This window comes from Scyliorhinus canicula, chromosome 9 (genome assembly GCF_902713615.1).
Source record: "Scyliorhinus canicula chromosome 9, sScyCan1.1, whole genome shotgun sequence".
Taxonomy (NCBI): Eukaryota; Metazoa; Chordata; class Chondrichthyes; order Carcharhiniformes; family Scyliorhinidae; genus Scyliorhinus; species Scyliorhinus canicula.
The window spans coordinates 23,879,663-23,897,528 of NC_052154.1; the positions used below are offsets into that span (position 1 = coordinate 23,879,663).

At 48.8% G+C, this 17,866-nt stretch overlaps 1 protein-coding gene across 1 annotated transcript in view; it reads left to right on the forward strand.

The window, feature by feature from the left end:
• Window positions 1-4,639: 4,639 nt before the first annotated feature.
• Window positions 4,640-17,866, forward strand: part of mphosph6 (M-phase phosphoprotein 6) — a 43,415-nt gene continuing 30,188 nt past the window's right edge. Inside the window, exon 1 of the mRNA XM_038806332.1 lies at window positions 4,640-4,933. Coding sequence (XP_038662260.1) covers window positions 4,883-4,933 — 51 coding nt within the window. The 5' untranslated portion in view covers window positions 4,640-4,882. The remainder of the gene's footprint in view (window positions 4,934-17,866) is intronic.

The window sequence follows — 17,866 nt, forward strand, 5'->3', positions numbered from 1 at the left end:
CTCTCTCAGGTCCAACCCTGACTTTGTCATGGGCAGCACGGTAGCACAAGCGGATAGCACTGTGGCTTCACAGTGCCAGGGTCACAGATTCGATTCCCCGCTGGGTCACTGTCTGTGCAGAGTCTGCACGTTCTCCCCGTGTCTGCATGGGTTTCCTCCGGGTGCTCCGGTTTCCTCCCATAGTCCAAAGCGTGCAGATTAGGTGGATTGGCCATGCTAAATTGCCCTTAGTGACCAAAAAGGTTAGGAAGGGTTATTGGGTTACGGGGATAGGGTGGAAGTGAGGGCATAAGTGGGTCGGTGCAGGCTTGATGGGTCGAATGGCCTCCTTCTGCACTGTACGTATGTTCTATGTTCTAGATCGAAGGGGTAGGAAGGGGTGGAAAAAGTTTTTAAAACTCATCATGTACCGACATGAAAATAGAGTCTCCTTTAGAAATGGAATATAGCAGCGCAGATATCCACCAGGATTTATGTGTTGTATTTATTAATTCATTTCAATTGCATAACAAAATGAGTTTCATTCTGTTAGTCTAGTTCAATGGCGCTGTTGTTATGCTGGTTGGCCATGGTATTGGTGAGTTGTTGGAGTTTGCGTTCTTTTACACCTGAAAGAAAGAGAAAAAGTTTCTTGTTAAGATATCGGATGAGACGAAGGATGAAATTAAATTGGAGGCAAGGGTAAGGGGAGGGTAAGTCTACTGCTGGAGAGACATGTCAACAATGTGCACATGGTGGCGTTGAGCATGGAGTGCAGAATGCGACAAGATCAGCAGTTTGCTGGAAAACCTGAGCCACCTACTCTGGCGTCAACAGCCCCCCGAAAATGAGGAATTCGCCAATTTATCGGGGGCTACGTTGGCACCGCTCCAGCCGGCGCCGAAGTGTCAGAATGGTCGCCGTGATCTCGCGCATGCGCGGGCCGGCCAGCATATTTCCACGCATGCGCAGACCCGCTGGCGTATTTCCGCGCATGTGCGGGGTTCCCTTCTCCGCGCCGGCCCCCGGGCAATATGGCGGAGCCCTACAGGAGCCCGGCGTGGAGGAAAGAAGGACCCCCACAGGACCAGCCCACCCGCAGGTCGGTAGCACCCCCGGGATAGAATCTCCCTACGCCCCTCCAGGACCGCCCCCGCACACTTACCTGCCAGGTCCTGCTGTACGTGAGGTGAGTAATTCACGCCGGCGGGACTGGCCAAAATATTACGGCCACTCGGCCCCTTGGGGCCCAGAGAATCGCCGGGGGGGGGGGGGGCACTGTCAACGGCTCCCGACCAGCGTGCCGGGAATCCCGCGGGCCCCCTACAAACGGCGTCAGAGAATAGGGCAGCCGGCGGCGGGGTGGGATTCGCGCCTCCTCCGCGGATTCTCTGACCCAACGCAGGGTCGGAGAATCATGGCCATTGTATATCCTGGAGATACCTGTAATCCTGGGTCGATTAAAAACATGAGGGGTGAAACTTCAGTTGGGATCCATGTGGGGTAAGTTGGAGATGCTGACAGTCGCTGAGGATGGAAATATGGCTGTAAAAGCGAGTTTTGATAAACACCATGTCAAGCACGAAGAGGGAAATGGAAAGCAAAGAAGGTGGACAGGGCAAAACAGATAAACAGAAATCCTGTCGGAGGGAAGAGCAGCACTTCTTCAGGGGAGGCATACCTGGAAGAGTAGTGGCAGTGAATTAAACACAAAGTTAAAAGCAAATTACTGCGGATGCTGGACTCTGAAACAAAAACAGAAAATACCGGACAACATCAGCAGGTCTGACAGCATCTGGGATGACAGAAGTAACGTTTCGAGTCTGGATGACTCATTGTCATCCTTTTCTCTCCACAGATGCTGCCAGGCCTACTGAGATTGTCCAGTACTGTGATGAACGGTATTTACCTTTAATACCTTGCCCCTTTAAGAGGCTTGGAATCCTGGGGGACTCCACCTCTGGCTACGCCCCCAGGAAACAGTAAATAGGAAATAGGATAAGGCTCCATGTGGCGAGCACACTTCTCTCGAATGCAGTCCTGTTCTCTGTATGTTAAAGCCTTTGATTACCGACCTCGCTCTCGCGTCGTAATTGAGAGTTCCTCAATTTAATCTACAGACACATCAAGATGGACAGCGCTCTAAAACAGGAGAAGCTCAAGCTGGACGCCAGGTCGCGGGAACCCCCAGAAATTTTTAAACATTGGCTCCGGTGTTTCGAGGACTATCTGGACTCCTCAACGACTGATGTCGACAGCACTCGCAAGCTGCGCTTACTACATGGCCGGATGGGCCACCGACTCTCTGCCGTGATCGAAACCGCTACGACCTATGAGGCGGCGGTCGAAATATTGAAGAAACGCTTCATAAAACCTACTAACGAGGTACACGCCAAACATTTGCTCTCAACCTGCAGCCAGCGATCCGGGGAAACGCTGGACGAGTTTGTGGAAAGACTCAATGCGCTCGTGAGGAACTGCGACCACAAAGCAGTGACGGCAGAAGAACACAGGAACTTACATATTCGCGGTGCCCTTGTGTCTGGTATCAGGTCCTCGTATATCCGGCAGCAGCTCCTAGAAGACGGGGCAAAGGATCTCCAGGGCACGGTAACGCTCGGCTTTTCTCTCGAAACGGCCCACCGTAACCTCCGTACGTACTCCGCGGACCTTGCGAACCTCTCTCGATCCCCTCCAGACTCGGCCACGCTACAGGCCTGTGCCACGCGATGATCCACTCACTCCAGGGTTCCCCATGCTATTTCTGTGGGCAAGGCCAGCACCCACGTCAGCGTTGCCCAGCCCAATCCGCGATCTGCAACGACTGCAGGAAGAAAGGGCACTTCGCGAAAGTCTGCCTGGCTGGGCCCAAAGGCCACAAACAAAACCCTCACCAGGCCCAGAAATCAAGCTCCCGGTCTAACAGACCCCGCAACGCGGCCGCGCGGTGGCCGGACACGCCCACTTCCGACGCGTCATCGACCTCGTGCGAGTCATGGGAGCGGCCATCTTGGCTGCGGCCATCTTCGAAACCCGACACGTTCGACCGGCGGCGGCGGCCATCTTGTGACTCCGGGCGGCCATTTTGTGAGTTCGACTCTGACGGCCCGCAACTAGGAGCGATCACAGTCGATTAATCGCGGCCGAAACACCTGCAAAACTCAATGATGCGGGTGCGAATCAATGGCCACGACACTCCCTGCCTATTCGACTCCGGTAGCATGGAGAGCTTTATCCATCCAGACACGGTAAGGCGCTGCTCCCTGCGCACCCACCCCGCCTCCCAAACTATCGCCCTCGCCTCAGGGTCCCATTTTGTTCAAATCATGGGGTATTGTGTCGCTGACCTCGCAATTCAAGGCGCTAAATACTCCCGTTTTAAACTTTACATCTTTCCTCAACTCTGCACCCCCCTGCTGCTCGGTCTGGACATTCAGTGCAGCCACCGGAGCCTGACACTGAAGTTCGGCGGACCCCTGCCCCCACTCACGGTATGCAGCCTGGCGACACTCAAAGTTGCGCCACCCCGCCTCTTCGCGAACCTCACTCCTGACTGTAACCCCGTCGCCACCAAGAGTCGCCGGTACAGTACCCAAGACATGACTTTTATCAAGTCAGAGGTTCAGCGGCTACTAAAAGAGGGGGTCATAGAGGCCAGCAACAGCCCTTAGAGGGCTCAAGTATTGGTAGTCCGCTCCGGGGAAAAGCAACGAATGGTAATGGATTATAGCCAGACCATAAACCGCTTTACACAACTCGATGCTTACCCACTTCCCCACATAGCAGAAATGGTCACTCACATCGCCCAGTATCAGGTATTCTCCACGGTTGACCTAAAATCAACCTATCATCAACTCCCTATCCGCTCAGAGGACCGCCCCTACACGGCTTTTGAAGCAGCCGGTCGGCTGTTTCACTTCCTGAGGGTCCCCTTTGGTGTTACAAACGGAGTCTCCATTTTCCAGAGGGCGATGGATCAAGTCGTGGACCAGTACGGCTTATGGGCTACCTTCCCGTACTTGGGCAACGTCACCATCTGCGGCCATGACCAGCAGGACCACGACGCAAACCTGAGGAAGTTCCTCCAGACTGCCCGGGCCCTCAACCTCACGTACAACAAAGAGTAATGCGTGTTCCACACAACCCGGCTAGCCATCCTAGAACTTTCTGTTTTTGTTGGAAATAAACAGTAGTTTACAGTAGTGAAATGTTTATATACCCTTCTCACCAAGTAACAATCTAGCTCCATTTCAAAGCTGTCAATTTCACCCTAAATTTGTGCTGTGAGAGTTTAATCCACTCTTTGAGTGTGTGGAGGGGGAATGATTTTGTGGCTCTGATGTTTTGTCAATGCTGTATTTCGAGTTATTTGCTGGTTAAGTTAAGCAGCCTGATTACATTCTACCTCAATCTGTCACTTGCATTAATCTGAAGATCTGTCTGACTTCAGACAGCTGTTTTGTTGCGTGCAGAAGAAAGAAGCAGGATCTGGCAGAAATTATAAATAGAATCAAGGAGGCCAAGGCCCCTCCTGGGGGTTATTAGTCTGCCCATCAAAAGACAGATGAAGTCATGTTTCAAAGTGACCTATTCCGGAGGCAAGCTTTGAATATGTGGGCAAGACAAGAAAGTCAAAAAGAGGGCAGGGTGGTATGTTTTGGCTGAAAGTTCTCCAGCACAGCAGCTGGAGGGGGAGCTCCCTCTGTGCAGAGGCTGGACAGCTCCCCCATCCTCTTCGCGGCCATTGATTTGCCAGCCTGCGGCGGTTGGAGGGTGCTGCGGATTGATTGGCCCCGCCTGTTGCTAACGTGTTGCTGAGGAGCGAGCCTGCTCGGCTCTGTTTGTGTAACTTCGGCGTCTCTGTTTGTGACCCCCCCCCCCCGCCCCCACCTCAGACAGAATCATGGCGAGGGAAAGCGCGATGAAGTTGTCCAAGAACCTGCTGAAAATGAAGGTAAGGATTAACGACCGAGCATCTTGGTGTTCGCAGGGCCTTGGTGCAGGCTTCACATCGCAGTGTGGGGCTGTAGGCCCAGAGCGGGGACAGCAGCGTCTCACCGCGCGTGTGTGAGGGTCTGTCTGTCTGTCTGTATGTGTGTATATATGTATGTATGTGTGTGAGGGTCTGATTCTGTGTGTGAGAGGGTCTGTGTGTGTGTGAGAGGGTCTGTGTGTGTGTGTGAGAGGGTCTGTGTGTGTGTGAGGGTCTGTGTGTGAGGGTCTGTGTGTGTGTGTGTGAGGGTCTGTGTGTGTGTGTGTGAGGGTCTGTGTGTGTGTGTGTGAGGGTCTGTGTGTGTGTGAGGGTGTGTGTATGTGTGTGTGTGTGAGGGTGTGTGTGAGGGTGTGGGTCTGTGTGTGTGTGTGAGGGTGTGGGTCTGTGTGTGTGTGTGTGTGTGTGAGGGTCTGCCTGTGTGAACAAAGAAAATTACAGCACAAGAACAGGCCCTTCGGCCCTCCCAGCCTGCGCCGATCCAGATCCTTTATCTAAACCTGTCTTCTATTTTCCAAGGTCTACTTCCCTCTGTTCCCGCCCATTCATATACCTGTCTAGATGCTTCTTAAATGATGCTATCGTGCCCGCCTCTACCACCTCCGCTGGTAAAGCGTTCCAGGCACCCACCACCCTCTGCGTAAAAAACTTTGCACGCACATCTCCCTTAAACTTTCCCCCTCTCACTTTGAAATCGTGACCCCCTGTAACTGACACCCCCACTCTTGGGAAAAGCTTGTTGCTATCCATCCTGTCCATACCTCTCATAATTTTGTAGACCTCAATCAGGTCCCCCTCAACCTCCGTCTTTCCAACGAAAACAATCCTAATCTACTCAACCTTTCTTCATAGCTAGCACCCTCCATACCAGGCAACATCCTGGTGAACCTCCTCTGCACCCTCTCCAAGGCATCCAAATCCTTCTGGTAATGTGGCGACCAGAACTGCACGCAGTATTCCAAATGTGGCCGAACCAAAGTCCTATACAACTGTAACATGGCCTGCCAACTCTTGTACTCAATACCCCGTCTGATGAAGGCAAGCATGCTGTATGCCTTCTTGACCACTCTATCAACCTGCGTTGCCACCTTCAGGGTACAATGGACCTGAACTCCCAGATCTCTCTGCACATCAATTTTCCCCAAGACCTTCCATTGACCATATAGTCTGCTCTTGAATTTGATCTTCCAAAATGCATCACCTCGCATTTCCCTGGATTGAACGCCATCTGCCATTTCTCTGCCCAACTCTCCAATCTATCTATATTTTGTTGTATTCTCTGACAGTCCTCTTCGCTATCTGCAATTCCACCAATCTTAGTATCATCTGCAAACTTGCTAATCAGACCACCTATACCTTCCTCCAGGTCATTTATGTAGATCACAAACAACAGTGGTCCGAGCACAGATCCCTGTGGAACACCACTAGTCACCCTTCTCCATTTTGAGACACTCTCTTCCACCACTACTCTCTGTCTCCTGTTGCCCAGCCAGTTCTTTATCCATCTAGCTAGTACACCCTGAACCCCATACGACTTCACTTTTTCCATCAACCTGCCATGGGAAACCTTATCAAACGCCTTACTAAAGTCCATGTATACGACATCTACAGCCCTTCCCTCATCAATTAACTTTGTCACTTCCTCAAAGAATTCTATTAGGTTTGTAAGACATGACCTTCCCTGCACAAAACCATGCTGCCTATCACTGATAAGTCTATTTTCTTCCAGATGTGAATAGATCCTATCCCTCAGTATCTTCTCCAACAGTTTGCCTACCACTGACGTCAAGCTCACAGGTCTATAATTCCCTGGATTATCCCTGCTACCCTTCTTAAACAAAGGGACAACATTAGCAATTCTCCAGTCCTCCGGGACCTCACCCGTGCTCAAGGATGCTGCAAAGATATCTGTTAAGGCCCCAGCTATTTCGACCCTCGCTTCCCTCAGTAACCTGGGATAGATCCCATCCAGTCCTGGGGACTTGTCCACCTTAATGTCTTTTAGAATACCCAAAACTTCCCCCTTCCGTATGACAACTTGACCGAGAGTATTTAAACATCCATCCCTAGCCTCAACATCCGTCTTGTCCCTCTCCTTTGTGAATACCGATGCAAAGTACTCATTAAGAATCTCACCCATTTCCTCTGAGTCCACGCATAAATTTCCTCTTTTGTCTTTAAGTGGGCCAATCCTTTCTCTAGTTACCCTCTTGCTCCTTACATACGAATAAAATGCTTTGGGATTTTCCTTAACCCTGTTAGCCAAAGATATTTCATGACCCCTTTTAGCCCTCTTTATTGCGCGTTTGAGATTCGTCCTACTTTCCCGATATTCCTCCAAAGCTTCATCAGTTTTGAGTTGCCTAGATCCTATGTATGCTTCCTTTTTCATCTTAGCTAGTCTCACAATTTCACCCGTCATCCATGGTTCCCTAATCTTGCCATTTCTATCTTTCATTTTCACAGGAACATGTCTGTCCTGCACTCTAATCAACCTTTCCTTAAAAGACTTCCACATTTCAAATGTGGATTTACCCTTAAACAGCTGCTCCCAATCCACATTCCCTAGCTCCTGCCGAATTTTGTTATTCTCTGCCTTTCCCCAATTTAGCACTCTTCCTTTCGGACCCCTCCTGTCCTTGTCCATGAGTATTCTAAAACTTACGGAATTGTGATCGCTATTCCCAAAGTAATCACCGACTGAAACATCAGCCACCTGGCCGGGATCATTCCCCAATACCAGGTCCAGTATGGCCCCTTCCCGAGTTGGACTATTTACATACTGTTCTAAAAAACTCTCCTGGATGCTCCTGACAAACTCTGCTCCATCTACGCCTCCAACACTACACGAATCCCATTCAATGTTGGGGAAGTTAGGCAGCACGGTAGCATGGTGGTTAGCATAAATGCTTCACAGCTCCAGGGTCCCAGGTTCGATTCCCGGCTGGGTCACTGTCTGTGCGGAGTCTCATGTCCTCCCCGTGTGTGCGTGGGTTTCCTCCGGGTGCTCCGGTTTCCTCCCACAGTCCAAAGATGTGCGGGTTAGGTGGATTGGCCATGCTAAATTGCCCGTCGTGTCCTAAAAGGTAAGGTTAAGGGGGGGAGGGGGGGGTTGTTGGGTTACGGGTATAGGGTGGATACGTGGGTTTGAGTAGGGTGATCATTGCTCGGCACAACATTGAGGGCCGAAGGGCCTGTTCTGTGCTGTACTGTTCTATGTTCTATCTCCCATCACAACCACCCTATTGCTCCTACATTTTTCTATAATCTGCATATTTGTACCTCTACTTCATGCTCGCTTTTGGGAGGCCTGTAGTAAAGTCCCAACAATGTTACTGCACCCTTCCTATTTCTCAGCTCCACCCATATTGCCTCAGTGCTCGAATCCTCCATCGTGCCCTCCTTAATCACAGCTGTGATATCATCTCTGATGAGTAATGCAACTCCTCCACCCCTTCTACCTCCCTCTCTATCCCTCCTGAAGCATCTATACCCTGGGATATTCAGTTGCCAGTCCTGCCCTTCCCTCAACCAAGTCTCAGTAATACCAATAGCATCATATTCCCAGGTACTGATCCAAGCCCTAAGTTCATCTGCCTTACCTGCTACACTTCTTGCATTAAAACAAATGCACCTCAGACCACCTTTGCGTTCATCATCTCTTCCCTGTCTACTCTTCCCCTTAGTCACATTGAGTTTATTGTCTCGTACCTTACTGGCTTTAGTTGCTGCTTCTTTACTGACCTCTAACTTCCGAATCTGGTTCCCATCCCCCTGCCACATTAGTTTAAAACCTCCCCAACAGTGTTAGCAAAAGCACCCCCTAGGACATTGGTTCCAGTCCTGCCCAGGTGTAGACCATCCGGTTTGTAATGGTCCCACCGCCCCCAGAACCGGTTCCAATGTCCCAAAAATCTGAACCCCCTCCCTCCTGCACCATCTCTCAAGCCACGTATTCATTCTGACTATTCTTGAATTTCTCCTCTGAATGTCCCGTGGCACTGGTAGCAATCCTGAAATTACTACCTTTGAGGTCCTACTTTTTAAACTTATCTCCTAACTCCCTAAATTCTGATTGTAAGACCTCATCCCTTTTTTTTTTACCTATATCGTTGGTGCCTATATGCACCATGACAACTGGCTGTTCACCCTCCCCCTTCAGTATGTCCTGCAGCCGATCGGAGACATCCCTGACCCGAGCATCCGGGAGGCAACATACCATTCGGGAGTCTCGTTTTCGACCACAGAAACGCCTGTCTATCCCCTTACAATTGAATCCCTTATGACTATAGCCCTGCCAGTCTTTCTCCCGCCCTTCTGTGCAGCAGAGCTAGCCACGGTGCCATGAGCCTGGCTACTACTGCCTTCCCCTGGTGAGTCACTCACCAGACTAGTATAATTCAGTTTACGAAGCCGGTTCCAATCCCGAGCCAGCCGGACCTCCAAGTACCTGAAGCTAGATCTGGCTCAGCGAAAAGTAAGCACACCCAGGTTGGCTTCCTCCCCGTGGCATTTCCCAGAAAATACTCCTTCTTTTCCAGATTTAATTTATATCCTGAAAAATGTATGTAGCTCCCATTATATCACTCATGGTGGGGATCGGATCCGTCACCTAAAGCAAAGGTCCGTCAGCATACAGCGACACCCTATGCTCCACGCCACCCCCCAACCCCCTCCCGAATTATCCCCTTCCACTTACCTGAAGCCCTCAAAGCAATGGCCAATGGCTCGATCGCCAATATGGATAGGGGCAGGGGGGACATCGGACACCCCTTCTCGTTTTTGTGTTTAACCGAAAGTATACTGAGCTCATGGTGTTGGTGCAAACACTAATTGAGGGAACCTTATATAACAAACGCACACATGACACAAACCTTAGCCCCCAAACCGAACCGCTCCAAAACCGTGAAGAGGTACCTCCATTTTTCTCTGTCGAATGCCTTTTTGGTGTTTTTGTGATACGATCACCTCTGGATTCGGACCCGGCAGCAGGGGGTAAGAACAACATTTAACAATAGCTGCATATAGAGGATAGTTGCCAATGCCGATTGAGCTGCGCCTATCACCTTAGAAAGTCGTGGTTCTAACCTCAGCGGCAACACTTGAGCCAATAACGTAGTGCTAACATTAAGTAATGAGATAAGACAGTATCATAAAATTTACAGTGCATAAGGAGGCCATTCGGCCCATCGAGTCTGCACTGGCTCTTGAAATGAAATGAAAATCGCTTATTGTCACGAGTAGGCTTCAATGAAGTTACTGTGAAAAGCCCGGGAATCGAACCGTGCTACTGGCCTGCCTTGGTCTGCTTTCAAAGCCAGCGATTTAGCCCAGTGTGCTAAAGAGCCTTACCCTTTTGCATCCACCCTACCACTACCAGGACTTCCTCTGGAGCCAACAGCGCCTCCAACTCTTCGCAGCTTTCCAACAGCCCTGTTGGAAAGAGCACCCTGCCCAAGGTCAACGCCTCTACCCTATCCCCATAACCCAGTAACCCCACCCAACACTAAGGGCAATTTTGGACACTAAGGGCAATTTATCATGGCGAATCCACCTAACCTGCACATCTTTGGACTGTGGGAGGAAACCGGAGCACCCGGAGGAAACCCACGCACACACGGGGAGGATGTGCAGACTCCGCACAGACAGTGACCCAAGCCGGAATGGAACCTGGGACCCTGGAGCTGTGAAGCAATTGTGCTATCTACAATGCTACCGTGCTGCCCATTGAGTATGACCCATACTCCACAGAATCTTTATCTTTTTTCAGTAGAAGGCAAATTGATGCCTGCCCAAGCATCATGACAAGGGAGTACCGGGCCAAAGAATCCTTCAACATCTCCTCCAGTAATGGAATCAACTGACCACCAACCTTCTTGTAAAACTCCACTGGGAACCCATCTGGCCCAGGGGCCTTACCCTTTTGCATCCACCCTACCACTACCAGGACCTCCTCTGCTGCCAACAGCGCCTCCAACTCTTCGCAGCTTTCCTCCCCCATCACGGGGGAATTCTAAGCCCTCTAAGAACTCCGACATATCCCTTCGGCGGCTCTTATGAAAATTTTCAAATGCTCCATTAACTTTCTCCAGGGTGGATAGCAGTTCGCCACTCGAGTCCCTAACCTGAATAATCTCTTGAGAGGTCACCTGCTGCTGCAGATGGTGAGCTAAAAGACGGCGGTCTTTCTCCCCATATTTGTAAATAACACCGCTCGAACACCTCAGGTGACGCACCGCCTTACCCGTTGACAACAGATCAAACTACGTCTTCAGTTTCTTTCGGGGTTGGTCTTTCGAGTACCCACAGTCCACCTCCATAATTTCATCCACTAGCTTTTGGCACTCCTCTTTAGACCCCTATCCCCATGTGCTTTAAGCTATATAATATCCCCTCTAACCACTGCCTCACACAAAATAAAGGGTGAGAACTGACCCATTCACATTTAATACGGCATACTTTAGATATATTCCCACAAAACCACATGTCTGCCAATAGCCCCACATCCAGTCTCCATGTCAGGTTCTGAACCAGGCCTACCTCCAGTATACTTTCGGTTAAACACAAGCACGAGAAGGGGTGTCCGATGTCCCCCCTGCCCCTATCCATATTGGCGATTGAGCCGTTGGCCATTGCTTTGAGGGCTTCAGGTAAGTAGAAGGGGATAATTCTGGAGGGGGGGGGGGGGGGGTGGCATGGACCATAGGGTGTCGCTGTATGCTGACGGCCCTTTGCTTTAGGTGACTGATCCGATCCCCACCATGAGTGATATAATGGGAGCTACTGGATATACATTTTTCAGGATATAAATTAAATCTGGAAAAGAATGAGTCTACCAAATGCGGAGCATGGGCTGAAATTACTATGTACACTGCTTTACTTAGCCTGGGAAGAAGTATACCTTATGCACTGGGAAAAATAACTAGAATTCTTTACCCCCAGGGTGCATGAACTGCCATGTATCTGCCTCTTTCCCCCCCCCCCCTCCCTTGTCTCCTCCGTAAACACCAACAGTGCCTTTGCCACTCTCGAAGGGGCCAACGGCTTTGGTTTTGAAATGGTCAAATCTTGGATCTAACCCACAATTTAAATCTCTCCCCAAAATCAGCTGATGCATATCCAAGTCTGGTATTGAAGCTAATAGCTTCCTTATAAATGCTCCATCATCCTTGCACCAGTATCACTAGCTTACCTGCCAGTGACCCAGTTGCTATCACATATCTACCACCCTGATTCCCCACCACCATGTCCGCCAGAAAACGAGCCCTTTTGTTAACATAAATTGCCACCCAACGAGCCCTACTATCAAAGCCCGAATGAATTATTTAGCTCACCCACCCTGTCCAGAGCCTGGTCTGGTCCCTCACTCGCAAGTGTCTCCTGTAAAAGCACCACATGACGCAGAAGATACAGAAGTTCGAAGACCCGCACATCCAGACATAAGAACAGCTTCTTCCCCACAGCTACCAGACTCCTCAACGACTCTCCCTTGGACTGATCATTCCCTGTAAGAACACTATTCACGACACCCTATGCTGCTCTTGTTTGGCCCTTGTTTTGCACTGTAACCAATCACTATTTGTTGATGTATCATTGTCAATGTACTCTGTCAATTATTCTTTTGTTTACTATGTACATACTGTACGTTCCCTTGGCCGCAGAAAAATACTTTTCACTGTACTTTGGTACATGTGACAATAAATATCAATCAATCAATCACATCAGCCCTTAAACTCTTCAGGTGAGAGAAAACGCTCGACCTTTTCACCAGACCCCTCCCAAACATGTTGCGTTCCAAGTGACAAGTCTAAACAGGGGCCTCTAACCCCCTCAACCCCGCATTAGCCATTTTCACTATGAAGGAATATTCCATTTTTACACCAAATATCTAGGACCAAGGCCCATCCAAAATGGCGAGAAAAACAGAAACCCCATGTCACCGTCAGATAAACCTGTAAATTGCCTACCAGAGAACAATACTCCCCCCTCCTGCCACCAAACAAACAAGCTAGGTTCATTGAATCCTGTCCAAGCAGGTCCAACAGGCGGTGGTGGACAATTAAACAACTCACTGGAGGAGGAGGGACCACAAATATCTTCATCCTCAACTGACCTTCCTTCCATCATAAGGTCATAAGTAGGGTTGTTTGCAGATGACTGCACAATGTTCAGCACCATTTGCAACTCCTCAGATACTGAAGCAGTCCATGCCCAAATGCAGCAAGACCTGGACAATATCCAGGGTTGGACTGACAAATGGCAAGTAACATTTGCGCCACACAAGTGTCAGGCAATGACCAGCCCAACAAGAGAGGATCTAACTATTGCCCCATGACATTCAATGACATTACTACAGCTGCATTCCCACTATCAATAGCGTAGAGGTTACCATTGATCAGAAACTGAACTGGACAAGCCATTTAAATGCTGTGGCTACCAGAGCATGTCAAAGGCTCTGAATCCTGCGGCGAGGAACTAATCCAGCTCCAACAACACTCGTGACACCATCCAGGATAAAGCAACCCCTTGTTTGCTACCCCTTCCACAAACATTCAACCCCATCACCTCCGAATAGTGGCAGCCGTGCACTGCAGGAACTCACTAAGAATCCTCAGACGGCATCTTCCAAACCTATGAACACTACCATCTAGAACAACAATAGCAGCAGATACCTGGGAACACCACCATCTGGATTCCGCTCCAAGCCACTCACCATCCTGACTTGGAAATATATATTGCTTCATTGTCACTGGCTCAAAATCCTGGAATTCCCTCCCTAACAACGGTTTGCATATACCTACACTTCAAGAACACCAGCGGTTCAAGAAGGCAGTTCATCACCTTATGAAGGGCAACTAGGGATGGGCAATAATGCTGGCCTAGCTGGCGATGCCCACATGCTGTAAGTGCATTTTTTTTAAATGTGGCTCTCTGTGTGGAGATCTTGTGTGTGGGGGAGTGGGGGTCTGTGTATGTGGGAGACTGAGTGTATATGTGTGTGTATGTGAGTGGGGGGGACAGTTATGTGTGTGGGTAGGAGACGGGGGTTCATTGTGTGTGTAGTAAGAGCTACGAAACAAGTACAATAATAAGCAATGGATATGAATATCGCATTCTTCCAATGATCTTTAGAAGTAGAGTGTGGTCAGGAGCAATGTGGACCCCTGAAAGCTGCTGACGGTGATGTTGTCAGTGAAATTATGGCAATGGTGACGATGTTGAGTATTTACTTTGCACCAGTATTTGCAGTAGAGGAAGCGGTCAGAATTCTGGATCCCAATGAAACTGTTTTAGATAAGGGACTGTAACTCACCAAATTTAACATACGTAAATTAATAATAATGAATACAATGACACTAAAGAAAGATTAATGGTTCCATTCCAGAGTTTTAAGGCTGGAGGTGAGAATATTGCTGCTGTCCTAACTCTCAATCATCCAAGGAAAGATGAGCGAGAAAACACATGGGATTATAGGATAGGTTATTAGCCTACTATCTATTGTCAGGGAAATTACTAGCTCCAATAATGAAGGGCAGGGTGAACGAACACCGTGAAAAATTTCAGTTCCCCACAGAGCACATGGGTGGGTGCAGTGGGTGTGAGAGGATGCTGGAGTGCATCATTGGCAAAAGGAATTAATTTGATAAGTTTCCTTTAAAGTTTTTGATTTCACTGCAGCAGGTTAGTAGTGCCCCCTTCGCACGGGGCACTTAATTGGTGTCAAAAAAGGTATAAAGAGAGACCTCTGGAACACTGGAGGTTGATTGAGGAAGAGGAAAACTGTATTTTGTAAATACATCTAGAATCAAGTAAAAAATTGGCATCTGGTTTCCTACTTCAGGCTTCATAATGAATGAGCAATAAGTGCCACTTGATAGCAGATGGGGAGGTAATTAGCCGGATTGGATTTGTGTTGTTTTTTGTGAATGGGACTTGGCTTTTATTTTATTTATTCTTTCACAGAATCACTGGCTCGGACATCTCTAATTGTCCTTGAGAAGGTGATGGCAAACCACCTTTTTGAACTGCTCCTGTCCATGTGGTGTATGTAGAATGTGTATTCTTGTGCATATTGCCATGACCTGCATACAGGAAGTGCTGTGTCAGTAGTGCGGGAGTTCTCACAGTGTGGTCAGAAGCATGTCTAAGAGCTGGTGATGATCTTATAGTAAACCCTTTGAGTTGTAGTCCTTTGTCACCATTTCTAAACAACCTAGCAATTTTACATGGTGTCAGATGTGGAATATAATGACAAAATTGGGTATCTGAGCCTCCATAGATAAGGGCACAGAGTGGATTTCTCCAATCGTAGCTGCGGTGAAGAAAGATGGCACCATCAGGACCTGCACCGAGCCGGTTCACTTCTAAGGCCCTACCATCCAATGAAGACAGTTAAACAGGCCATAGCTGCCATGCCCTATGCTAAGGTTTTCAATATCCTGAATGAAAAGTGCAGATTTTGGTAAATCCTGCTGGATGAAGAATCTTCGGCGCTTGCTCTACTCGTGTCTCCAGTGGGCATATAGAGGTTCTTCTGCATGCCCTATGGTATTTCGCTGGTGGTAAGATCTTTCAACAGTCTCTGGAACAGCTCTTTGCAGGACAACCTTATGAAATAATGATTGACAACATCCTGGTCTGGGGTCGTATAATGCAAGAACATGATGCACATCTGTGCTTGGTCCTCAACCCTGTTGAGAATCAGACCCTGTTAAATGCAGATTTAGGGTCAGCAAGGTACCCCACGTGAGCTACCTGCTTGCCACCGATAGTGTGAAGCCAGACCCAGGTACGACAATGGCTACACAGAAAATGTCCACTCCTGAGGACAAGCATGCCTGCAGAGTTTCCTCAGCATAACGAATCATCTATCAAAGTTCATTCCCTGTTATAGTGGGGTAGCTGGACTCCTTCGTCAACTTCTTCACCTGGATGTAGAATCGTGTCGGCAGGAGCACAACAATGCTGCATTCAACAAACTCAAGGATCTACTGTCAGCCCCTCCAGTGTTATAATACTTTGATGACCGAGAACCTGTACTGTTATCAGCAGATGCCTCTCAGCAGGGACTTGTAGCAGTGTTAATCCAGAATGGCAGACTGTGGCTTTTGCATCAAGGGCTGTCACTGACCGGGAAAACCCACTATGCCCAGATCAAGAAGGAACTCCTTGCCTAATTCTTTGCATGTCAGGAATTCTATGATTTCATCAATGGCTGTCCTACCAATGTTGAAACTGATCACCAGCAGGTCATCACAATCCTTAAAAAGCCTGCATCATCATGCTTGCAGTGAATGATGCTCAAGCTCCAAAGCTACAACCTCGGTGTGATCTACAAATGTGGTAAGGAGATGTCCTCTCCAGGGCTTGCTCACTCACGAGTGAACATTCAGATCATGAGGACATTGATATTAAGACAAATCAAGGGCTATTGTCCCACAGAATTGAGGAACTTAAAAGTTGCCCTACAAGTGGAACATAAATGTAGGCAGCTCCATGACATCATCATGAAAGGATGGCAATGATGTCAGAAGAGCTTGCCACAAGCTTCACACTTTTTGCAGCAGGAGAGAGAAGTTAATTATGTAAAATAGACTGATATGGCATGGCCAGAAATTTGTCACCCCACCTTTCTGCAGAAGTACTACACCCAGAAACCAAGAGAGAGTCTGCCCTTGCCATGTTCTCCAGACACACCAGAATCATGGTCCCTGTCACCAAGGCCCGGTCACAACCCAAAGTGGAAACAAAGGTGAGGAAGTCCACATGAAACAGCAAAAATAGAGAAAAGATACTATGACCATATGCCTGCAGACCGCACTCTGGAGCCAGGCCAGACAGTCAGGATGCAAAGAACAATAACAAACCACTATAACAAACTGGCAGTGGTACAACTATTCCTCTCTTCCCCTCTTTCCCCCCCCCCCCACCAAAGAGTTGAGTGATTGCCACAAATGATGCTCCATATGTCAGGAACTGGCATAATTTGTTTTAGGTACCCGAACCAACACCGCCAACTGCCACAGAGGTTGACACGCTTGAGTTCACAATCTGTGTCCCCTGCAGCGGTGGACACCGCTCCTGCTACCAATGCAACAAGACCTGCAGGCACTGTGCATACCTGATGTCATATTCCATGTGGACAATAACCCAGATGCATCCCCAAATAGCCAACTGCGTGATTACACGATTGGGGCAGCTGATGAAACCAAACCAATCTCGAGGACTATGTTCTGACTGATATATACACTTAAGTTAAAGGTGACACCGAGTGGTGGTGGTGGTGGGGGGGGTGGGGGGGGGGGGGGGGGGGGCTGTGGAAGAGTGGTAGGCAGGGACATGCATGGGCTTTGCACCAAATTTTGTGGATCATACCCTATGCAATTTAAATATTCAAAGTTCTGTTACTGCATTCAAAATTGGTCTTTGCAGCTGAGTATGGATGTCCCACATAAAATGGCGAAGGTATAGAATGGGTATTCATGTATATATTGCCATGACCTGTACACAGGAAGTGACTTGTCAGTGGCACAGGTGTACTCCCCAGTGTGTCTGCAGACATGGCATGTAAGAGCTGCTGAAGACATAGTAAAGCGCTTAAATTATAGTTCTTTGTCATAATCCCGAAACAACCTGTCAACTTTACAGTGTAGGTACATCCACAATGTTGTTCGGAAGGGAGTTCCTGCATGTTGACCAAGCAATAGTGAAGGAACATTTAGGATGGCGTGTGGCAGGGAGGGGAACATGCAGGTGGTCGTGTTCCCATGCATCCTTGACCTAGGTGGTTGAGGTTGCATATTTGCAAGATGCTGTCGAAGGAGCTTTGAGATGCTGTACTGGACCAGCTTGGCTGAAGGTATGGCTAGTTCTATTCCGTGCCATTACCAGGATGTT